Source organism: Sinohyriopsis cumingii, chromosome 9 (assembly GCF_028554795.1).
Source record: "Sinohyriopsis cumingii isolate HCF-2022 chromosome 9, ASM2855479v2, whole genome shotgun sequence".
In the NCBI taxonomy this organism is placed as follows: domain Eukaryota; kingdom Metazoa; phylum Mollusca; class Bivalvia; order Unionida; family Unionidae; genus Sinohyriopsis; species Sinohyriopsis cumingii.
The window spans coordinates 116,056,425-116,083,151 of record NC_142969.1 but is presented as its reverse complement, the minus strand read 5'-3'; the positions used below and the strand labels follow the sequence as shown (position 1 = coordinate 116,083,151).

Here is a 26,727-nt window from a genome sequence, read left to right as displayed (position 1 = left end):
GTGAAGGAAGAACCTGGTAAAAAACCCGGTAAGTACAACCAACCCACAGGAAGCAATACCGCTCACTGTTACAAATCAATGCCATATCACCTCTGTCTGCATGGGTTCAAGTCTCAGGTTTGGCCAATGTGGGTAAGTGAGGAAGTATGCCAGCAGCTTCTTGTGGGTCAGTGGTTCTTTCCGGGGTTTCCCTCTATTTATACTGGCCGCCATGTATAGAATATCTTGTGCTGAAAAATGGTGTTAAACTGTACAACAACAACAGGAAGCAATACATTCTGAAAAAGATTGGTCTGTATGCATGTAAACTGCTATGTTCGTTGTAAGTTATGAAATAGTGGTTATGGAACTTGTTGCATTCCATTGGTTAAAAAACATCATCTAATTTTCTGTAAAATGTTTTATATTTATACTTAATGTCTGTTTATGATATGATCCATCTAGTGAGATAACAATATTCAGTTTGCCTGTGGCATGCAATGACTGCATAATTACTCAGGTCTGTATAAAAAATATACTCTTATTTATCTCTTGGATCAACATGGAGAATTACATTCATGCAGACCATATTTTTGACAGCATGTATGAAATGAGTGTTGCTGCTCTGTATGTAAATACAAATGGTGTTGAAATCATTCCTGTGCAAAATGAATTTGGTAATTTTATCTATTTTAAAATATATATACAAAAAACTCACTGAGACACACAAAGATATGCAATGCTGAGCTTAATAATCTATAGAAAGAAAAATACAAGGTAATGAAGGATAATTGATTTTGCAGGGCCCTGCATGGTCAAGTGGTCTTTAATTGATTTTGCGGGGCCCTGGGTGGCCAAGTGGTCTAAGGTGCTAGCCTTTACAGATCACTTACATATCACCTTTGTCCAGGCCGGTTCGAGTCTCGACTTGGCCATCATGGAAGTGTGAGAAAGCTTGCATGGAGCTTTCTGTGGGTCAGTGGTTCTTTCTTCCTGAGGTCTTCTCAGGTTCTTCCTCCACCAAATATACTGGCCACTTATTATATACTGATAAATGGCATTAAACCCACAGAACAAACTGACCGATTCTGTATATGCTACCATGTCAGCCATCAACATAATACATGTATGTAAGCCACATGCATCATAATGCTAACAGCAAAGGGGGGGGAAGGCTGAAGTCTATTCGTTGTCTAAGACTTTACATCTCAATAAATATCTGCATACATCAACAAGCTAAACCAAATGTCCATTATTTAAACAATAATTGGTGCAACAATTTTTGAAATATGCTTCATTGGTAGATCTTAACTGTAACAGCAAAATCACTGTCTTATAATTATAAACTGCATAATTTTCAAGAACTATTTTTTTAAACTTTCCAACAGGTATATCATTTACATCAACCTTAAAGCTGATATATTGTTTTCACAAGGTATAACAGACTATAATACTGTAAAAAAAAGCACACAACTGCAATATAAAAGCTTACGGTAAGAAACTGAACTATAGAACTTACAGGATAAAATGTAACTGCAATGTAACGGTAATAATTATATTGTTTTGTTTAGGTTCTTCGCCAAGTATTAATCTAATTCGCTGTACCATAAATAAGCTTCTTTACCACTCTCAGACAACCATAATCTTTATTTATTTAATAATCATCAAATTTAGGACTGACATAAAATCATATGGCGATGCTCCTATCAGCTGGGTTTTTTCCAGGTATGCTTCAAGTTATTAAGCACCTGTACTAATTAATCTAACTTCTCTCATTGTGATTTGTAAGGGCAGTGTCTGTGTGTATTGATTAGATATCAATGTAAACTCCTCCCTATTCCAAAGGCACCTGCTGTCTTATAATGAAAGTCATCTCTCAATCTGATGCCAGCCATTCCCTGGCATTTGGAGATTATAATCTGAGGGTACAATGAGCCCAAGCAGTAAATCATAAACCCTATCATACAGCCATATAATCAGATTCTCTCTGACTTGGCATTTCTGAATACAATCTGCAAAGATTCTAAATTAAATTGGATATAAGAAACACCAAAATTCAGATGAATTGGATTTTTCAGGTTCAACAGCGAACAGGAGGCTTTACAATTCCAAAAATACTGCCTGCCTTTATAGTCCTGAAGTTTATTATAATTCAATCTGGCGTACATGTATTATGATCAAGTTATAAATCATCAATAAGGCATAGTGCGATAAATACTGGAACAAACCTGTACAGTTAAGACTGGTTCACTTTTATTAAGGAACAAATATTTAGACTAAGTCAGGAAGGCAAATAAATCTTGACCTGTCAAATGGACAATTCAAAGTCCAAATACTGATTACATCAGCTGGGTTTCTACATTAAGTTAAAATGAGTGATTCAACAAGAATATATCTTTAACGACATCGCTTCCTGAGAACTTAATGGCTTCTTGAGACCTTCATCAGTCACTTTCCAACAACTATAAAAAGATTTGAGAGACTGATGCATCTTGGGAAACAGACTGGGTATACAACTGGTGATGGAAGTGGCAAGAGAATCTAGCAGTACCCAATAGCATTTATCATGGCGACTTTGTGAAGAGTAATATATCTTGCTGACATTGATTCCTGTGCTGTAACTGAATTTACTCAGTCAATTGCTTTCATACAATTATAAATGGATTTAATAAATGCATGTGTTTTTATTCTTCTGGAAAATGCTCTCTGCATATAACTGATGGTGAATTAAGTGACAAAAACTGAATCATGAAAAGACTGCTTCAAGATCAGTCATGGCCAAATTGCGAATGACAGGAATTTCTCTCTGTGGTCACCAGATCAATGTCGACCCATCACAATAGGGTGGATAATATACAAATACTGAATGCTGGTGTGGACTGTGCAACAAAAATGCAACAAATGAAAAACTGAAAGCCTGATCCTGAAAATCTTCTGTGGATGTTAGACAGAACTGATTTCATTTCATAATTATTAATTACCATGTGCAACGTTTTCATCAAAGAAAGACAAAACTGAAGAAGAAAGAGAAAAATTATGTAAGATGAAGCAAATACAGACGGTAGGTTATCAAGTACTGGATAAGAAAATATATTTGTTCTACAATACATACTTTTTGTAAGACTGTCAAAATCACCATAAAATTATCTCCTCTTGGATCAAAAAAAGAATAGAAAGTACTGCATAGTGTATACAGTGGCTGTTATCCAAATTCTGGTGTGTCTTTGATATACCTCTGTCTGGGAGACAGGCTTCCAAATTCTGGTGTGTCTTTGATATACCTCTGTCTGGGAGACAGGCTTCCAAATTCTGGTGTGTCTTTGATATACCTCTGTCTGGGAGACAGGCTTCCAAATTCTGGTGTGTCTTTGATATACCTCTGTCTGGAAGACAGGTTTCAAGTTCACAAGTACATTTCACTGATAAGCATACTTCAGGATTACATCCGACAGAGGGTCTAAAATTGACTAAATGACAAGGCATCTTGTGTCAAAATTCAAGAGGAAAAAGGAAATACAGTAAAACTTTGAAAACTTAAGTCCAATATTTTATTAGATATAACATTTTTCAAGGTTTTGGTATCTGAGTGTCAAAAGACCAATGTTTCCTTAATTGATGTGTATGTGTATATTTTCCAGTGATCTCACTGGTACATCAGCCATTGAAATTCTACAGAATGTCCAGTGTGACGAGTTCAAAGATCGACCAATGTGACGAGTTCAAGGAATGACCAGTGTGATGAGTTCAATGAATGACCAGTGTGACGAGTTCAAAGAATGACCCGTGTGACAAGTTCAAAGAATGACCAGTGTGACGAGTTCAAAGAATGCTACCATGTGGAGTAACTTTCAGGATGATGAAATCTACAGCATCAGGGTGATCATCAAAACATTCACCATACTTATATCGATTCTTGGAACTTTGGGAAATGGGTTCACCATAACAGCAATTATTCGGGGTAAACACTATATGCAGGCATGTAACATTTTTATCCTGAATCTAAATGTATGCAACTTTCTCCACTGCTTGATCTGTCTACCCTTGCTTGCTGCACAGACATTTGATGATATTTGGACTTACAACCTGCCACTCTGTTCGGCTGTTTCCTATCTCATCTTTTGCACCCTAGGGATAGAACTTTGGGCATTGATATTTATCACCATAAACAGATACTACTGTGTGGTGAACTTTCCCAGGTATCTGGAGATATATGGCAACAGTAAGATCATAGCAGCTCAAATCATCCTAACATGGACAGTCTATCCCATAATATTTCTCCTGCCATTAGCGGGACTCTGGAGTTCATTTCAGTACTCCCCACTCAAGCTGATTTGCCATCCTTTCCATGACTACCAATGTAGCGGCTTTTGTATTTTTGTTTTCACTATTGCCTTAGTAACAACTGTACCTACCATCATCTACTGTTATGTATCGATAATTATTAATTATATAAGAATAAGAAAACGTGTAGACTTTACACGCAGAAAACAGAGCCCGTCTTTGATAAATAGTAACTGCAGACATGGCCTAAATGCAGTGAGTAATGTGACCACAATAGTGACGAGTGATTCTGGAGCCAGAGGTTCTTATGAGAATCTACGGTCACGGCTTGAGCTGCGTATGGCGTTCATTATTCTGGCCATTCTGACGGTATTCAGCCTGGGTCGTCTCCCTTTCATTGTGCTGTACCTCTATGACCCCTTAATGACAAGGGTGAGCCCCCTCACACATACAATAATCATTTACATGGGAGCAAACTCTAACTGGATAAACCCCATAATCTACTCCCTCCTTAACACACAGATACGAGACACTCTCAAGAAATTCCTATTCTGTCATGAATAGATGTGTAATCTTCGTCGCTGAAAAGTCAAGCTTGCAATCCTCATCTGATGCAATAAAGACTAGGACACTAAAAAGCCAAATCTAAAATTTCTGTCACTGTTCAATATTTTTAAAAAATCATCTAAACTGCAACAAACAAGAAGAAACATTTAATAACCCCTTGGTGATACAAGCATTCTCTTAATTGACGTAACATTATGCTTTTTGAATTACCAAATATTACAACTTGACATGGCATGAAAGATCAAGTAACGACATGAAGTATTTCTTGTGTTTTGAATTTCATTTCAACACAGTTAACTGAAGGTGCTTTCTGACTGGTCAAACATCAAAATTTGAGGAGCTAAATCTGTCATAAAACTCTGATATTTTGGCATCATATTTAGGCATTATGATGTTACATAATTTTATAAAGAATTACACTGATTACCCAGTGTTACAGCATACCATAAAGAATTACACTGATGCCCCGTGTTACATTATACCATAAAGAATTACACTGATGCTCAGTGTTACATTATACCATAAAGAATTACACTGATGCCCCATGTTACATTATACCGTAAAGAATTACACTGATGCCCCGTGTTACATTATACCATAAAGAATTACACTGATGTCCAGTGTTACATTATACCATAAAGAATTACACTGATGCCCTGTGTTACATTATACCATAAAAAATTACACTGATGCCCCGTGTTACATTATACCATAAAGAATTACACTGATGCCCCGTGTTACATTATGCCATAAAGAATTACACTGATGCCCCGTGTTACATTATACCATAAAGAATTACACTGATGCCCCGTGTTACATTATACCATAAAGAATTACACTGATGCCCTGTGTTACATTAAACCATGAAGAATTACACTGATGCCCAGTGTTACATTATACCATAAAGAAATACATTTATTCCCAGTGTTACATTATACCATAAAGGATTGCATTCATGCACTTGTTAGAATGGGGACAACAATCTTGTATTTAAAGGAGTTCAAGATGGTAGTTTTACATGTACCGTCACAATTTACCACAAATAGCAAGTGTGACAAACATGGACGGACATAGGAAATCAGAAAATGAAAGTATGAGGATACTGAATAATAAATTGTATTCATTTCTTTGTGCAACTCTGGATTTGTTTTCCTAATTTTAGCAATACTGAATTCCATATTGTTGACAAGCACAAAAGTCCACTCATGACTCTTCTTCAGGGGGAAAGAGATATACACATGTACTATCATTGCGTAAGCATTTTACACAAATATCTTAAATAGAAACAAAAATCAGGAAAAGTGCTTAACAAATAGCAAATATGGTCGTCAATGAATTTTTAAATAAAGCATATATAATAATTGTCCAGATTTTATGACAAGTCTCTGCCTTGCTGATGTAAAGCTATAAAAAAAAGTACATTATCTGAATGTCACATGTTTCATTATAACACTGCATACAGCTAACAGCAGTATCCAGAATAAACCAGTTTTCTTTTTGTGGGCGTAGGTGACCTTGTCTTATGACCTCTTGCCAAATACAGCAATAATTTGCTGCTTTCTTCCATAAAGTGTAAGTTACTGAAGAAGGGTTGCTGAAGCTACTGACTAGCTGACTAGTCACCCAGAAATAAATTTCATCTTTAAATCCCTGTAAACTTCAGTTTCGATTCTTAACCTCGAGGCTATGACCACTGACATTTTCAGTTAGAAATCATACCTTCTTTGCTATAACAGATTGCCATCCTCTTTTATGGGTGGAGGTGTGAAAATTATTATTTAAATCATTTACAGGAAATATTAACCCTGACTGTGTTATGGTGACCTGTACCTTTGACCATTTGGTTCCTAAATCCAAAGACATCTTTCTTGCCACAGATCCATTATGAATGCAAGGTGTCAGCCGAGCAAAGTATACAACACATGCTTTGCCATTCCTATTTTTGTGCTGAACCACAAACCTGCTCTAAATGAAATTGGTTTAAATGACCCAAGCAAAAACAAAACAACTATATTAAATTTAAAAAATAACTCTTGTTTAGGTTGCGGGTTCGAACCCCAGCTTAATCATACCAAAGACTTATAAAAATGGTACAAACAGATGCCTCACTTGGCGCTCAGCATTAAGAGGTTAGTGTTAGGACTGGCAGGCCTGGTGTCAGGATACTGTGACTGGGTGGGACAAGATACTATATGTCTACGGCATGATGTCATAGTGCTAGACTTCACTATGAAATGCAGACATCAGAGCGGTATGATTGAAAAATTGTTAATGCTACATTACAAATCCAAATCACACACACACACACACACACACACACCTGGTTAGCACGGCCCTCCCTGCATGCTGGTCAGATATTTTGGCCAAATAACATCTATCTAATACTAATCAAGCCTTTTTATAATGGACACCTCCATATACAAGTAATCAGGAGTTGAAAATTCAATTGACCAAACTCAAAACAGCAAGTGAACAGTTATGGCAGTCTACTTAATTTTCCAATCACCTGCACAACCAAGCAAGTGCCAATTCAGGGCTGAGCAGTGTTTCTCTTTAATGAAAAGTATGTTTTGTTGAAATATACTTTATTCACTGAAAGTCCATACATTCAACAAGAAGATTGTTTTCCATTTGTTTTTATCACTCATAAAATGATTTGCTTCCATTCTTTAATACTAATAAATGCTTACCAAGAAAAGAAGAGTAGACTGGTCTCAATTTGTAATTACTTTCTACTGGTGGCACAGACTCTGATACATTTAAATACCCATGATGCACTTCAAATGATGTTCATAAATACATTCTAGGATGTATAAATGAAATCTATATGCATCATTTCATAAACCCGTATAACATTATATTGCAGTCAATACTATTTTTATTACACAACAGCAGGGTTAATTTACAAACAACAAAGAGTACTGAATGTAACAATTATCCCCAATTGGCTAATATCCCATGAACAGACACAAAGTTCTACTGGGTACTCATTATGCATTCCTTTAAAATATCATTCTGCGAGGCACTTTTATAGGTTCAGTGCTGCCAACCCTCCAGATTCACAATTAGTGAAAAGAGGGATAAAAATTAGTGAATTTTGACCGCAATTAGTGAAAAATTATATCATGACACAGTACCACATTACACTGGACAACAAATTTTTACAAAAGTCATGTTACTGAAATAAAATTAGTCAATTCTTATCAATTTTTATGTGCTGAACACGAATATGACAGTCAAATTGCAAAATTGGCTCTAGTTTTTTTGTAATCTGCAAGAAATTAATGTTTACATAACGAAATGCATTCCAATAGTAAAAGGTCAACTGTAATAGCCTACCTATAAAAAATCAAGTCATTGACTACATCTTAGATTTCTTCGCCTGTCTCTTGTACAGCTGTTCGGGAGCATCTCTGAGGAGTGTCCAGCAGTAGTCAGCCAGCATTGTAGTGGACCATTTTCCCTGGTATCTTTGTTCCATTGTTGCGATATCTTGATGAAAACGTTCGCCGTGTTCATCACTAACAATACCACAGTTGCTAGGAAAGAAATCCAAATGGGAATGAAGGAAGTGAATCTTTAGAGACATATTGCAGCCAAGTTTCTTATACTTCATCAACATGTCTTCTACTAGTTCCTTATAGTTTTCTGCCCTAACATTTCCGAGGAAGTTTGTAGAAACTAGGCGAAAAGCATTCCATGCTTGTTTCGCGTCACCTTCCAGCAAGTTGTTGAACCGGTCATCTTTGAAAAGCTCTCGAATCTGAGGACCCACAAAAACTCCCTCTTTAATCTTTGCTTCGCTGAGTCGAGGGAATTTTTCATGCAGGTATCGGAATGCTGGCAAAGTCCGGTCAATGGCTTTCACGAAGTTCTTCATCAAACCTAGTTTGATGTGAAGGGGTGGTAGCAAGATTTTCTGAGCCTCAACCAGAGCTGGGTGTTGGATATTCTTCTCTCCAATGGCTACATTCTGCCTGTGAGTCCATTCCTTCCTCATGTAGTGCATTTCCCTTGCTCGGCTATCCCACTCGCATAAGAAACACATGTATTTTGTATATCCTTGCTGCAGTCCCATTAAAAGGGCAACTACCTTCAAATCACCACAGAGGTGCCAGCTGTACTTGTTATACTCAATGGAATTCAGTAGCTGCCTTAAGTTATCGTATGTCTCTTTCATGTGGACAGCATACGCTACTGGAATAGATGGAAGAATGTTTCCATTGTGCAAAAGCACAGCCTTGAGACTCAGTTTCGAAGAGTCCACAAATAGTCTCCATTCTTGTGGGTCATGAGTGATTTTTAAAGCATTCATGAGGCCCTCAATATCGGAACAGAATATCAGATTACTTTCCTTTCTGAAGAAAGGCTCCAATTGCTGGTGGCGCTTTCGATATGCAGTAATTGTGACATCTTCTTCTAGAAGATTCCATTGTTGGAGTCTTGATCCTAGCAATTCTGCCTTGTTCTTTGATAAGTCCAAATCACGAATCAGGTCATTTAGTTCTTCCTGTGTTATTCTGTGTGGGGTTGATGATGCACCACAGTGAAAATCTGGATCACTGCATGCTGATGGACCAGGAGAAGAACAGGTCGACTCACCTTTGTCTTCGTCAGATGAATCAAGAGAATATTCTGCTGGAGGTTCTGGAATAGGAAGTCCCTCACCATGTGGAACTGGTCTCAATGCAGACGGAATGTTTGGGTAGACTTTTCTCGACTTCTTTCGCTTCGTTATTCCGCCGGAAAGAGGAGGAACCAAGCAGAAGTAACAGTCATTTAGGTGGTTGCTTGGCTCTCTCCACACCATTGGGACTGCAAACGGCATTGATGACCTTTTGCAATTCAACCACTGTGAAAGCTGTGTTGTACATGTAGCACAGCATATATGCGGAGCCCAAGGCTTGTCTTGGTCACCAACCTTGCATCCGAAGTAAAGATGATATGCCTTCTTCACTTGAGAATTGATACTTTTCTTCTGGTTGGCAAATGTCACTTCCCCACAAATATAGCAAAAATTGTCCGTGGTATTAACACACTTTCGAGGCATTACTGTTCTTTATTGTACGTAAATGGATAAAATAATAAGTTTTATGTAACAGTAGCTTGAACTGTCTCGCACAACGTCTAAAATATTTTAAATGCTGAACCTATCTGATTGGGCTTTATATAGTACACTGCTTACGTCAGCTTCAGCAGCCGCCTGGCATTAGTATAATAGGCCTACACATGTATAGTACACTGCTGACGTCAACTTACTTCAGCAGCCGCATGGCATTAGTATTGCATTGCATCAGAAAATGATGCAATCAACTGTGGATGATGTGAGCATGATGGTATTATGCAATGTTACATCATTATTCCGGATGTTGCTGCAGTCCTACTGGAGAAATTTACACAGTGAAACATAGAAAATGAGGTATATGAATATCTTCAAAACGAGAGCCAATACAAATTTTTCACGGTTATATTCGTGTTCGGCACACCAAAATACTACAGATTAGGGCCTTTTCAAGTCAGTAATGATTTCACTGTTGACCAGTGTTATATGAAAATCCCCAAATAAAACTAAATCATATTATTTACACCGATTACATCTACAAATTTATTGCAGACAAATTTACTAATATACACAAACTTCATGCTATTTGTCATACAGTGTAATATGATGTTGTGGCAGACTTCCTCAACTGGGTGATGGTAAATTTGTTTTCTAAACAGTTCACGCTTCTTGACTACTGTTTAATGTTGGTGACTAAAATTGTTGCAAATTTTCAGCACCTAAGTAGGCACTAAATTTTGTCTTATTTTTCCAAACAGTAGGAAATACTCTTTCACTGTCACTGTTGCTGATCTCCAACTGAGAAAGATAGATTATACTCAGCAAGAAAACTCACAATGCTTCAGCACTGTTTGCTTGCAGGGCTTGAGTAGGTGGTTTAATGTACTTCAGAGCTGAAATCTGCATTGGGTACTCTTAATTTTCCCAATCGCTATATGCTTTTTGCTAGCAGTGTGCTTTTTCACATCATTCTGCCACATGCCCACATATGCATTATATAGTACATGTATGATAGGTAACTTGTAAGCAACGATACAAGCCTCTGTGTATACTCCCATTTCTAAAATCTGTGACATACTACTGTACGAAAAGCATAACATACATCGTTGTATGATGGCTGAATGCAAGGCCAATTTTTGGTGTCATCCAATCAATACTTCACTTTTTGTGAAATACATATCTTTTCCCTTGGAGGTGAAAACATTTTAACTGTAGTGTAGCTTAATTAAAAAACAAAAGATGAAACGCTGAATGATTAATAAGTGATGTTGGCGCATGTGTGGCAAAATATAACTCAAGCAAATTACAATATATGCTAATCTTTCAATATCCCAAAAATTCCTACACTCCAAAAAGCAGTCTTCATTTAGTGTTTGTTTTAAAACAATTACAGCTGCTACATTTATGTACATGTGCCATTTTTAAAAAAATCAGTTGGGCCCCAGTTTTCTTCACAAGTATTTGTAAAACTTCAGTTTTAAATATAGATTATGTACCGTACAATGTTTGCTACAGTGCAAACTGTAACAACTGGATATAGTTCTACTAACTTTGCGACTAACAACATGGGGCTGTTATTGAAATCAGTGACCATTGCTACTATTTTGTCCATCACTTAACAGGATAAAGTTATTTTATTCCTGATTTAAGCCAACTGAGAATTCGGGAATTCATGATTTTTTTGCATGCAGCATGAATCCCTGAATCGCTATCGAGAGTTGTGAAATTCACACCAAAATCATGAGGGTTGGCAGGTCTGGAGTTATGCATAGTAAGTAAAAATTTGCATCAGTCTGTGAGATATTAGCACCATGACAACAATTGATATGTGGCGAGTGCAGGTCTGTGGAGAGTACAAACTAGGTGTGTGGTGATAACTGGTCCTTAGACAGTACAATCTAGGTGTATGGTAATAAATGGTTCTTGGACAGTACAAACTAGGCATGTGGTGATAACTGATTCTTGGACGGTACAATCTATGTGTATGGCAATAACTGGTTCTTGGATAGTACAAAAACTAGGTGTGTGGTGACAACCGGTCCTTAGTACAATCTAGGTGTATGGCAAAAACTGGTTCTTGGACAGAACAAGTTAGGTGTATGGCAAGAATCAGTCCTTAGACAGTACAATTTAGGCATGTGACCAGTTCTTGTCACATGCCTAAATTGTACTATCTAAGGACTGATTCTTGCCAAGTACAATTTAGGTGTATGACAAGAACTGGTTCTTGGATAGGACAGTTGTGTGGCAATAACTGACAATTGGAAAATACAATTATAGGTACATGTATGTGGCAAAAACTATTCCTTGAGTAGTACAATCTAGGTGGATTTTGATTTGGTGAGAATTAGCCTTTGGAGAGTACAGTCTAGGAGTATGGCAAGAACTGGTCTTTGAACATTACAATTTAGGTGGAATTTGAAAGTAAGACCCTTGATATGTGGTGAGAACTGGTCCTTGAACAGTACAGTCTAGGAGTATGGCAAGAACTGGTCTTTGAACATTATAATTTAGGTGGAATTTGAAAGTAAGACCATTGGTATGTGGTGAGAACTGGTCCTTGAACAGTACAATCTAGGTGTGTGGCAAGAACTGGTAGATGGACAGTACAGTTTTTGGTGGATTTGAAACTTTTAAAAAACATGAAGTTACAAAAAAAATTGTTACAATCAGCCCAAATTGGGTGTGTATAATACTTCTTCCAGCTTGTCTTGTTTTATTCATGACCAAAGAGTTAGGTCAAAATCTAGAACGAAATCCATACCTCTGCAACAGTGGATGATCAATTATATGTTATCAACACGAAATTAAGTTTAACAGCTAGTACAAACATGACCATTAGAAAAATTGATTTCTGTCATGTGTTTATCATAAATGTATTTCTATGAAGTAATGGTGCTTATAGGATCATGTTCAAATCAATGTAATGGCCTGAGACATGACTGAACTCAGCTGAATGTATTGGAATCTAAGTGGAAATCATTGTAAAATGATGTGACTGATGTCATCTAATGGGGAAAGAACCACACTGTAGCAATAGCTGCTTGTATAACTTTGCCTGGATTACATCCTGAAACAACATGTACATGAGTGTATGAAACATGATTTTTCATCAAAGGGAAACAGTTCATAATTTACTATGGGCTTTAGTTCTAGATTGGTAATATTGATTGCTGATTAAAATCTGCATCACAGTCTCCAAGGGTTAATTTTCATGAAGTACTTCTGGGATTTTGTTTTAAATTTTTCTTGTACAGTGACTTTTAATTGGTATGTATATTTAATTTGTATTGTACATTGGCTTTTGTCCATGGTTATATTTTATGTATATTTAATCTGAATTGTGTGATTGAACTCTGTCCATAATTGAGGGTAGGAGTTTGGTCCTACCTAATATCTTTTTTTTTTTTTTTATAAATTATTATTATTTGTGGGTAAACATGTTTACTTGGTTTTGAGTTCTACATACAGCCTTGGTTCTAACCCAAGAAGATCCCAGGAATGAAGTTTGTTTACAGTTTGATGGAAAGTTTCATTAAAATGACCATTATCCTGGTCCTCTTATTGTGACTTGGGTTTTTATATAATAATAATAACAATAATGAGGACTCTGTATAGCGCCTAATCTTTAGAAGCTCTAAGCGCTTTACAACATTAGACAACACCTATAAGATAAAAAACATAATAATATTATTACAAAAACAAACAACATGAAATTAGGAAAAACATTAAAAAAATAAAAAACATGCTAAGAATATTTCAGGTAGGAAACATTATTAGGTCTTTAAGTTTGTCATGGTTGTTTATATTAAAATTACTCATTCCTATCTTTAACTTCAGTTGTGTTCTGATTTAATTTGAGAGGATTTATTTATTTAAATTAATCACTAAAATTACAAAGTGCTCAACAGTACTTTTGGATTACATCACTACTTTGGGATTATTGTGAATTCATTTAGACACATTTTGGATCATATCATTTTGATACATCAAGACTGTTGGCACATCAACACTATTCCAGACTATTGGTACATCAGTACTTTCACGATTGGAATTCATTCAGAACACCAATGGAATTCATTCTGAATGTTCTATATTTTGGACTTGTGAGTTTTTGCACTATTTGGATTTAATTTACAATACTGTAAGTTCTTTAAATTTTCACTCTGTACTATAGGGAAATAAATTATCTGTTCACTCTTTTCTGTTACTTACCTTAAGACCACAGTTGTAACACAATGAATAAAATGTACACTATCGTACATGTGTATCAAGATAATTTTATACTTTAAATCAAATGAATCTTTATTACCTTTTTTTCAAACTTACAAATTCATTACAATCTTTGTGCATAAGTTGTAATTTATAAAGCAGACAGAAATGCTGAAGTGTCCATTTTTCTAGTACACATAATAGTTGCAAGGATTACCCATATTAGGAAATATACTACTTTTGAAATAATCATATCGTTTTTTGTTTTTCCATTAACACATTAACATTATAATGCCCTGCAATAAATACACATATCCAAGTAATACAATGTCATCAGTAACAGGAAAACATTGGCCACTGCTTTGTATTTATTTAAATTACTGCTGCTTGTTTGACAAAAGTACTCAAAACCAATCAACAGTATGGTTTTAATATACATTGATTTTAGACTACCTGTGCTTTACACATGCCCAACCTTTTTTTTTTTAAATTAATTTTAAATAGGTATTTTCAACAGGCAACTCAGAGCTAATGGACACAGTATAAACTTGATGTCATGATGTATTTGTCGGCCATATGACTGCTTAGGACAAATTTCCAATAGGTAGATTCATTAACTTGAAGAATATAAATGAGATATAGAAAAATAGTACCATTACACATCCATTAGGTGGGGAAAAATGCTTCTGAGCCTCTTGACATTTATAACCATTTGAACTGATATGCAGCTAGAAAGAATCAACAGCTTTTGTCAGTTACAGCAGTCCTATTTACACCACACCTTGGGAATGAGCAGTCTTATTTACACCTCCCAGGCCCTGGTAATGAACAGCCCTATTTACATTCCCCAGTCCTTTGCGAATGTGCAACCCTATAAACCTTTTCAATAAGTTACTTACTTCCCTTACATAGGGAGTGCTGTCATCACTTAATCAACTTCTGAGGGCTATGTTTTTCGATTACTTACTACAATGAGCTACTTAAAGGATGACGCTTTGGAAAGGTGTAAAATCCTGGAACTTAAAATCTTACCTGAGACAGTACGGGCAGAATGTTAATGGGAGAAAAGATGAATTAGTCAAGCGAGCGAAGGGGACTAAAGCACTGGGCATACAAGGTGTAAATTGTGTTTCGTTAAACGATCAGCAGGGACACATTTCAAGAACATGAAAGATAAGTGTAACATTTCTAATTTTACTGACAATGACGTTTACAATTATTTAGTTTTGACAATGAAGGCAAAGTGACAGTTGAAGAGCGAAGTGTTTTTTTTTCAAGACAGGCACGTCCACGATGTTGAATTTAACAATGTTTTAGAGGAATGTTCACATTGTTACGTCAGATATCAAGTAATACCGTCACTACTTAACAGTGATGAGAAAGATTATACTGTATGGGTCAGTCTGTCCAAAGTCACTGGAAATGTGAATTCAGCAGATTGCAATTGTACAGCTGGGTAACTATTAAATTTTTATATATTTTGTCTTGTGATACTTGCTTTATTAACAGTTATTGTCAAGCCCGGATGCCACACAAATCTGTTTGTTAAAGAAAAAAGGACATAAATTTTCTCAAATTGGCTTAAAATATAAATCTGCGTATCCTGTACCTTTTGGTTATTTAAATATCCATGTTCCAGGTTTAAAAAATATCCAAATATATTGTTTAAATTTTTTTAAAAATGTGCATCATACTTCATTAATTATATTTAAAAAATAAATTGGAATAATAGAATAAATATATGGCTATACATTTACAACATACTCCCACCCTACCCTACCCTTAGTTAAATTTAATCACTTATTACAATATATAATTAATTATACATATATAACAGTGAGGGACCTTGTACACCAGTTCTTTTTCTTGACTTAGTTTTTTGTAGTCTGGGTGAAGCCTGCAATCATATCGGGGCAATGTTATATGTACTGGTGGATATATCTGAAAGAACAAAGATGGAACTAATGCTTCGACTTCTACCAAATCAAAATGGAGTAATCACAGGAAACAACGTCTTAGTCCTAAGAAATAAAAGGATATTTCCCTTCGCTGCTCACTATATAATATTGAGGAGCCATCATTAAAACCAACTGTTAATGTTGAAAGGTTTAGACAACAGCATTTAAAGCTGAACTCCAAAGCTGGATGGTTAACCAATTTTGAGAAGATCAAGGAAGAAGAAGACAGCATACCAGCTCTCAACGACTTCAGGATTTCTGATAAAACAGATTTATCTTCTGAAAGCGCGACAATTCTTTCCATAATCACGTTAAAGAACAATGTGTCAAAATAGAACTTGGAACAAGAGGTCAGCATACTACCAATAGGTGGACGGAATACCACAAAGGAAGAATGACAAGTTCAAAGTTTGGCCAAGTGGTAATGCGTAAAGAAACTACTCGACCAGTCAATTTAGTAAAAGTTATCATGGGCTGAACATAATTTGATAACAAGTATGTCCAATCGGGTAGGGATCATGAACCTGTAGCCCGGAGAACTTATATAAATATCATGACACAATCTCATCCAGATCTTCAAGTGGCACCATGTGAGCTTTATGTTAACACACTTTTTCCTCATTAGGGTGCAAGTCCACATGGAGTTGTTCATGATCCTTGTTGTAAAGATTCCTCAGGGTTACTGGAAATAAAGTGTCCAGTATCCGACAGATGGAAATTTAAATCTCCAAGTGAATGTGCTCAAGATTTAGATATCTTTTGCACATTAGACCTCCATGGCAGTGCTATCTTAAAAAGGAAGCATGAATATTATTTTCGAATGCAAGGACAAATGGCCATTACGGGCAAGGACTGGTGTGATTTTGTGGTCTGGACTTTGAATCAACCGCCATCAACTCAACACATTCCATTCAATTTAGAATTCTGGAATATTATGGTAGAAAAACTAAATTCTTTCTACTTGAAAGGAATTATTCCTGAAATGTACACAACATGTGTGCTTCGAGGTGTTTCTCTCTACCAGTCGGTCAGTGATGACGAGAAAGAGAAATAAAGTAATTGTCAAATTAATGACGTATGGTGATATTTCAAGTAATTTATCGACTCAATGAAACTAGAATAAAAGGTTACACAACAATATGGACTGAAGAGTTTAATGTTTTCTTTATTAAAACTGCAGTTAACATGTTTACTAAATGAGTTTTTAATATGTGTTGTTACACAGGCATGTGTTTTTAAAAGTCAAAATTATTGCCACAAACATTTTGAAAGTAATGTCATGCATATGGCCATAACTGGCTGCTGTAATGCATCTAAATTAAAGTATTACAATACTAATTTGCTTTGCAATGTGGTGGCTGTAAATTTGTTAATCGTGTACATATCTTCCATATCTTTGTTATGTAACTTGTTGTGACATATTTATAGGCATAACAGTTTTAAGAATATTATTTTTTTTATCCGTCTCTCAACATGGATATGAAGATTTGCAATTGTTCGTGTTTGTTGCACTTCTCTTTTGGAGAACTGTTTTTTCTTTTGTTTAAATGGAGGGATGATGAGATGGACACCTTTTGGGGTTGTGATGTCTGAAATAAGGAATCCTTTGTCTGCCATAATGGCATCTCCAGGTTCACACATGTCAACCAGGGCACTGTCTTTAGTAATTTGATTTTCACTTGCACTCCCTGCCCACAAATCTGATACAAATGTTACAGCCCCTGCTGGACTAATTCCAATTAGCCCTTTCCATGTCATATGTGATTTGTAATCACTGTATATCTAAGATTTGTGCTGTATGGAACTGGGTGTTTCCATGTGTGCGTAACTCTGTACAGTCAATTATCACCCTTATGTTTTGTAGAGTCTTGTAATGGTCATATGTGAACCTTGAAAACATTAATTTCATCCCCGAAAAACCCTGGAAATTTATCTTTAGAAAAGAGTGGGAACCATGTGGGTGTCACTTGGTGAAGGTATAAAGAAACTGTAGAACAGTGGGAACCCTTACAAATATATTTTGGTAAAGAAACCAGGAAGTAAGATGTATTGCTTATAACTAGACCACATAATTCCATTATTTAACAAGTACAACTTAATCATTCAACAGGAGGATCCTATGATCCACAAACTTAGAGAAAACATGCTTGAATTATTAAAGCAATTGCTTATCAGATTTGTAAAGGCTACAGAAATTTCACAAGCCAAGGATCTTACTGATATGGATTATCATGACTGTAAGGAACAAAAGTCAGATGATAAACTTATAGTAGGTTCCGAAACTAGAAAATACTTGGCTGAAAGTTGTATAAAAGTAGCCTTTGTCAATTCTATAAAGATGTAAAGGACTATTACACAGCTGTTTGTCATTACATTGTTGTCAATTCTATAAAGATGTATGGGACTATTATGTGGTTGTTTGTCATTACATTGTTGTCAATTCTATAAAGATGTAAGGGACTATTACACAACTGTTTGTCATTACATTGTTGTCAATTCTATAAAGATGTATGGGACTATTATGTGGTTGTTTGTCATTACATTGTTGTCAATTCTATAAAGATGTAAGGGACTATTACACAACTGTTTGTGATTACATTGTTGTCAATTCTATAAAGATGTAAGGGACTATTACACAACTGTTTGTGATTATATTGTTGTCAATTCTATAAAGATGTAAGGGACTATTACACAGCTGTTTGTGATTACATTGTTGTCAATTCTATAAAGATGTAAGGGACTATTACACAACTGTTTGTGATTACATTGTTGTCAATTCTATAAAGATGTAAGGGACTATTACACAGCTGTTTGTGATTACATTGTTGTCAATTCTATAAAGATGTAAAGGACTAATTACACAGCTGTTTGTGATTACACTGTTGTCAATTCTATAAAGATGTAAGGGACTATTAGACAACTGTTTGTGATTACATTGTTGTCAGTTCTATAAAGATGTAAGAGACTATTACATAACTGTTTGTGATTACATTGTTGTCAATTCTATAAAGATGTAAGGGACTATTACACAGCTGTTTGTGATTACATTGTTGTCAATTCTATAAAGATGTAAGGGACTATTACACAACTGTTTGTGATTACATTGTTGTCCATTCTATAAAGATGTAAGGGACTATTAGGCAGCTGTTTGTGATTATATTGTTGTCAATTCTATAAAGATGTAAGGGACTATTACACAGCTGTTTGTGATTACATTGTTGTCAATTCTATAAAGATGTAAGGGACTATTACACAGCTTTTGTGATTACCTTGTTGTCATTTCTATAAAGATGTAAGGGACTATTACACAACTGTTTGTGATTACATTGTTGTCAATTCTATAAAATGTAAGGGACTATTACACAACTGTTTGTGATTACATTGTTGCCAATTCTATAAAGATGTAAGGGACTATTACACAGCTGTTTGTGATTACATTGTTGTCAATTCTATAAAGATGTAAGGGACTATTACGTGGCTGTTTGTGATTACGTTGTTGTCAATTCTATAAAGATGTAAGGGACTATTATGTGGTTGTTTGTCATTACATTGTTGTCAATTCTGTAAAGATGTAAGGGACTATTATGCAGCTGTTTGTCATTACACTGTTGTCAATTCTATAAAGATGTAAGGGACTATTACACAGCTGTTTGTGATTACATTGTTATATAAACAAATAATGAACTTCTGAAACACAGTGCAGTTGCTGACATGTTAAAAAGGATGATGAGTGATTTTAGCAGCGTGATTTCCCATCAATATTTATGTGAATGGAACCCAAAGAAGCCAACTAGTGAGACAACTTGGAAGCAGAGTTTTTGTTGTTGTTGTTGTTGATGTTGTAGGGTTTACCGCTATTTTTTAGCACACAATAGGCTATACATGGCGGTCAGTATTAATGGTGGAGGAAGAACCCAGGAAAACCCCAGAAAGAACCACCGACCCACAAGAAGCTACTGGCAAGCTTTCTCACATACCCACATTGGCTGAATCTGAGACTCGAACCCACGTAGACAGAGGTGAGATGGCAGTGATCCGTAACGGAAAGCGCTTTAGACCACTCGGTCACTTGGGGCCCCGCAGAGTTTTTGAATTACCAAGTAGATGAATTGAATCCTGAGATCTTAAACACTAAACAAGTTGACAAGCTATGGGACCTTATTAGTAAGCTCAAGGATGAAATGGCCAGTTCAAATACAAATTGTTGTCCAGCATCATGAAAAATGTACTTATTGTTCCTCATTCAAATGCAGGTTGTGAGAGGGTGTTGCAAAAAACCACTCAAAATCCAGGTCAGCTATGTCAGTTGATACCTTGGAAGCAATACTAGTCATGAAAGTGAAGGGGGGAGAATGCTTCAAAATGGAGTTTTCCCAGAAGTTTCATAGAAAGTGCAAAAGTACCATGTACCAGTCCCATCAGTAGCTATAAATTGAAAGTTAAAACATTGATATAAACTGTAACGGTTATTAAAAATTACTTGTTGCCAGTACTTAATAGTTTTTACACGTTACTGAAAATTGGTCCAACTTGCTGAAAAAGTTTGATTGACTTACTGAGAATGTCTCTTTAGAGTTGGCAGATCTGCTTTTTACACCAAAACCCATCTTATCCCACTTTAAGCAAAGGTTCTCTTGTCTGTGTGCAGTTCAGACCAGTCTAACTTACAGCTGAGGCCAAAAAGTATAAAATCTGGACACAAAATCAGATTCCGACCACAATCAAATTTTGGTTGTAAAATCATCAACTCTCAAACAATATATTTTTCCTCTGTATTTTGTAATTTGAGTAGAAAGTCCAGATTATTTAGTACCATTGTAGAGCTACATCTGTCTACTTTTCTGTAATACCACCCACTTTAGTGTATCTAAAATGACCTTGATGCTACAGAGCTTGGAAATAGGGTACTACCTCCTGTAAACGGGGCGCTAGTGGTTAATAAGTTAATAACCTTTTACAAAGGTTTAAAAACACTGCAAAAATTCCCTGCTAAAATATGACTCAGTCAGAAAGGACTAGTAGATACCATATAGTAATAAATTTATAATTTCTTTTCCAGTAGTCTTTGAAAAGTGTTTGAATTTGAAGCAAAAACATTCAAATATTCAGCAATGGAAAGTATATTTTCAAAATGGAATTTCCTTAAGCAATATACATGCTGTATATATGGGTGATGTCAAAAGCAATATACATGCTGTATATATGGGTGAGGTCAAAAGCAATATACATGCTGTATATTTGGGTGATGTCAAAAGCAATATACATGCTGTATATTTGGGTGATGTCAAAAGCAATATACATGCTGTATATTTGGGTGATGTCAAAAGCAATATACATGCTGTATATATGGGTGATGTCAAAAGCAATATACATGCTGTATATTTGGGTGATGTCAAAAGCAATATACATGCTGTATATTTGGGTGATGTCAAAAGCAATATACATGCTGTATATTTGGGTGATGTCAAAAGCAATATACATGCTGTATATATGGGTGATGTCAAAAGCAATATACATGCTGTATATATGGGTGATGTCAAAAGCAATATACATGCTGTATATTTGGGTGATGTCAAAAGCAATATACATGCTGTATATATGGGTGATGTCAAAAGCAATATACATGCTGTATATATGGGTAAGGTCAAAAGCAATATACATGCTGTATATATGGGTGATGTCAAAAGCAACATCTAAGCCACAAAAGATGATCATGTAGAAAACCACAAAATGTACCACACAAAACAAGTTTGATTATGTTCCTATACATTGGCATGTAAAGTCATTTTATAAGACAAAATAAAAACTCTATTTTGCTGACCTGCATTATGTTGCTAAGTGTGAACAACATAATGAACATACATTAGTTTTGCTTCCTTTCAAACCTTTAATTATAAAGAATTCTATAGCAATATATATTTATGCACCTCATAGAAAGTAAACATTTCTGATTACAGTATAAAAAAAACAAACAAATGCAAATAATTAGAATCTTGTCTAACAACAAAGATAGAGTTTAACCCTGAATTTATCTGTGCCAATAAAATCCCAAGCAAGATTTATCAAACACCCTAATCTCCTTAAGAAGATCTGGTTAAAAATCCATCATTTAAAAAACATTTTCTAAAGGGTTGATTTAAATTTTGACAAAAGACCTTCAAAATTATATTCTGTTATATAAACAAAGACTTCTTGTCTTCTTGTAATTCATTAAACCAGTCCACTATTTTTCTCTGTTCTTTCCCACAAAGAGTCTGAAGATCTTTCAGTTCCATTTGTCTATTCACACTTATATCCAAATAATATGATAAGTCCACTAATAAGTCATGAAAACTAATAGGCAGCATATCAGCCCCCTTTTTATCTGCTAAATGTATCAAATGGCATGAACATCCACTCAGATACACTGAGGGATTCACCTTAGTTATATGTCCAAATACACCTTCATTTTGCAACCTGTCATCACTGAAGCATTATCTGATTCAAAGGCAATACAGTTATTCTAACTTATGTTTCTCTCTTTCAAATCATGGGGCCCCGAGTGGCCGTATGGTCTAAAGCGCTCTTCATTATGGATCACTGCCATCTCACCTCTGTCTGTGGTGGTTCGAGTTTAAGATTCAGCCAATGTGGGTATGAGAAAGCTTGCCAGTAGCTTCTCGTGGGTCGGTGGTTCTTTCCGGGGTTTTCCCGGGTTCTTCCTCCACCATTAATACTGGCCACCATGTATAGCCTATCGTGTGCTGAAAAATGGCATTAAACCCCACAACAACAACAACAACTTTCAAATCATCATCCAATAATGTGAAAATATTTTCCCCAGTAGAGGCTCCATCACATGTTGGAACTGACAAAAGTGCTTCAGTTATCAAAATATCTAACAACAACTGGGTACCGCTTCTCAGAATCATTGCTACCATACGTTGCTATACTGAAAGGTTGGGATGAAATATTGTTAACAATGCCTTCCTGTAATGACTTGCACTGGTGTAATACAATAGCAGTAGTTTTTCTGCCACACTGATAACTATTTCTACTGATGATTTGGGAAACACGTTCTTGAATAGTTTAGAAGCATGGTCAGATGCAGCAACTGCTACATTATGCTTAACCAAAATGTTTGTAAAAAATACATTGGATTTGTAAAAAATACATTGGACCTAATGACCTCCAATTCAGTTTCTGGCACTACAGATCCAAATCCCATAGAGCAGACCTGCCAACCCTGACAACTCCGTCGCAGTTGATTTTTTTCCATAAGATTGACCAGTTTTCAGTAAGGTGTAAGAAAATATCAATAACTGCTATTGTAAAGCTGGAAAACGTAATTAAAAGTTTGACGAATCAATGATAAACTATATGTTCAACTGAAATGTTTGTAAAGTACGCGTAGACTTTATTTACAACTAGTACAGTTGCACAAATTCTAGTTCCAAACCCTATGCAGCTCAATGGCTTGTTGCTATCTCTCAACTTGACATAATTCTTGGAAATTCTTTTCCATTTCACATGACGACAGCAATCATATCTCCCGCCATGAGACATACTCAAATTGGCAGGCGATGTCCAATAAATGTAATTGTATCCTTTCCAGCTTTTATTCACAAGAATCTGAATACTTCTTTTAATTCTTCTGTGTTGATTATTAACACTTTTCTAGAACCTTATTTTCCCTTTGTCTTAAACATGCATTGCTTTCTGGATGTCATTAAACTTTTTTATATAATCAACAGTTTGATCATGCAAACACTTTGCATAAAAAAAATAGGTGCAGTTTAAAGCATTTGGGGTGCTAAGTTAGTTTGGTTCCCTGACTAATTCTAAGATGAAACCTGGATCCAAATAAAACATGGATGAACCAATTATCCAGATTTTTCGGCAACGGTCATTTTCCGTAGTTTTTGCTAATATGCCTTAAGTCTGTATTTTAAGGGTAACTTTTGTAAGACTTTGGCAAAATCATAAGAGTTGGCAGGTCTGCATAGAGGTCAGCAACTTACAACTTGGTTTCATTGCCACATATTCTGAATTTTTTTTGGAAATCACATGGCAGTGACAATAATCTTGCCCACCACGGGAAATGTTCAAGTCAACACGACATAACATGCAATAAATGTAATGGACACCTTTTTTACTTTTTTCTAGGCATGACCAAGTATCTGAGTCATCTGTTTTATACTTTTGCAACCACTGTTTAAGCTTTTTATGAGGCTGGTTGTCCTCTCCACTTTTGATGCATTGTCGTTTGGAAGATGTTTTCAGATGACCGGTTGACAAAACGAAAAACCAACTCTAGATCAGATGCGTGCTTCTCACAAACAAAAAAAGGAGGTTTAAAGCATCTGAGGTACCACTCTATAGTTAGTCTGGTTCCCTACCAAAATCCCCTCATTCTAAGATGAAACACAGAGTCCGAACACGGAGTCTAAAATGAAAATCCAGATCTGGAATGAACCAGTACAAAAATATCCGGAACAGAAGAAGAAAAAACCAATCATATTTCTGTACTTTTTGCTATCATTTTGTAAGTCCATAATTTTTGTGTTATTTTCGTAAGACTTATGGCAAAATCATAAGAGTTGGTAGGTCTGAAAAAGGGGCCAGGACACAAAAAATGATGGGCCCAATAAGCAAAAAAAATAAAAAAATAAAAACAACTCCAACATTTATCTTTTGCACATGCGCAAGCGAAATAGTCAATGAAAAACAATATTTCTAACACAACTAGGCCGTAGACTAATCTAAAATCTCGTGCAAGCCGATTTATTTGGATGTATTCAGAAGCAGCCCCCAAAATCTGTTTCCTACTTGCGATTCAGGCAAAAATGACAAAAATCTCCATGGGTTAATGAGTTAGTCTGCTTTTCAATATATATATATATATATATATATATATATATATATATATATATATATATATATATATATATATATATATATATATATATATATATATATATATATATATATTTATACATATATATATATTTATACATATATATAATATGATTGTGTATGCAGATTTATCATGCAAAATGAGTAACTTCAATGCAAGCCTTTTGTGAGGATAGATCGAAATATTTGGGCAAGTTTTTATAATTTCATTTAAAACACAAATGTAAGATTTTATTTACCTCAAATAGAAACACAATAGCCTGTCAATAAAACTACAGTGAAACTGATGTTTTAAGTACATTTGGATGTCTCAGACATTATGCTGTCCCTTTGCATGAAGTCATTATCAAGTGTTACTAGTGTAGTAAGTACAAAATATGATATAGGTTTATGAACCTAAATAACAATATAGTCACATGATAACAAGTACCCATAAGAGATATAGGAAGAGTTGAAGTCTTCTGAAAAAACATTGTTACTCAAGAAAGACATCAATGCATAATACATTTCTGTATGAACAACATTAATGTGTGTGCTTGTGTTTTTTTTAATTATGCTTTAAACACAGCTTTAACAATCTGAGTCATATCCTGATGATGTCCGCAGTATGGGAGTTTATTGTGTTGTTTAGCACTGGGGCATCATACAGCAGACATGTGGCATCGTGTCCCACCCAGTTATATTTTCTTGACACCAGAATGACCAGTCCTACTAACGGTAACCTCTTAATGTTGAGCACCAGGTGAGGCAGTTCCTAGTACCATTTTTGTACCTCTTTAGTATGACTTTGCTGGGGTTTGAACCCACAACCTCCTGCATCTGAGGCAGATGATCTAACCACTTAGGACACTAGAGCGGTCAACATCATTAATAAGGAAACAACTAGAAATATGCCCATAAAACATGGATGCCTGTGCCAATATGGCAACATGGCACCAAAAGGGCAACACAGTATGTCAAACAGAGGCCATAAATCTGAACTATTTTGCTTAAAATAATTTCAAATTAAATCTTACCAAAGTCTTTCCACAGTAAACCCTCAAAACAAATTTGTTTAAATTCCTGAAAACCTTACTAAGTGGAAACTGAAGGGCAATGATGTACATGAAATAGGATCCATAACTGCATAAAAGTTTGCCAGTAAACACTGAAAATCAAACCGAAGTCTTATTAATGTAAAACCTGATACAGTGATTTTGTGTGATTTAGATTTTTAACGTAGCTTTAAAAAAAATTCAGTCACATCGCTATGATGTCTGCAGTGTGACAGTTTATAGTGATGTCTAGCAATGGGGCATCATGCCGCAGACATGTAGCATGATGTCCCACCCAGTCACATTATCCTGACACCAGGCCAACTAGTCCTAACACTAACCTCTTAATGCTGAGTGCCAAGCGAGGCAGCTGTTAGTACCATTTTTGTAAGTCTTTGGTATGACTCGGCCGGGGTTCGAACCTGCGATCTTCAGCATCTAAGGTGGACGCTCTAACCACTAGGCCACTGGAGCGGTAAAGCCTGATACAAAATTTTATTTTCAATTTATGATATCCTTTAAAATTAATGAGTGGAACTTAAACGTAAAGTTCTTAGTCAAAAAGAAACAGTTGTCTGAAAACTGAAAAATAAATCAGACCTAGGTTTTCTTAATTTAAAACTTTGTACCAAAGTTTCACTTCATAAAATCCTTAAAAAATTATTTGGTACAAACTAAAGTGCAAAAGTTTAACTTAAAAATGGGACCATACTTGCTGAAAAATTGGCAGAAAATACTG

The 26,727-nt window shown here is 35.5% G+C and overlaps 2 protein-coding genes across 3 annotated transcripts in view; one reads left to right on the top strand and one right to left on the bottom strand.

The window, feature by feature from the left end:
- Positions 1-26,727, bottom strand: part of LOC149792518 (bridge-like lipid transfer protein family member 3B) — a 129,813-nt gene that overhangs the window by 36,990 nt on the left and 66,096 nt on the right. The gene's annotated exons all lie outside the window — the stretch shown is intronic.
- Positions 3,453-6,635, top strand: LOC149792519 (G protein-coupled receptor moody-like). Its single transcript, XM_089969402.1, has one exon. It carries the CDS (start codon positions 3,781-3,783, stop codon positions 4,822-4,824), a length of 1,044 nt encoding a protein of 347 aa, XP_089825528.1. The 5' UTR covers positions 3,453-3,780; the 3' UTR covers positions 4,825-6,635.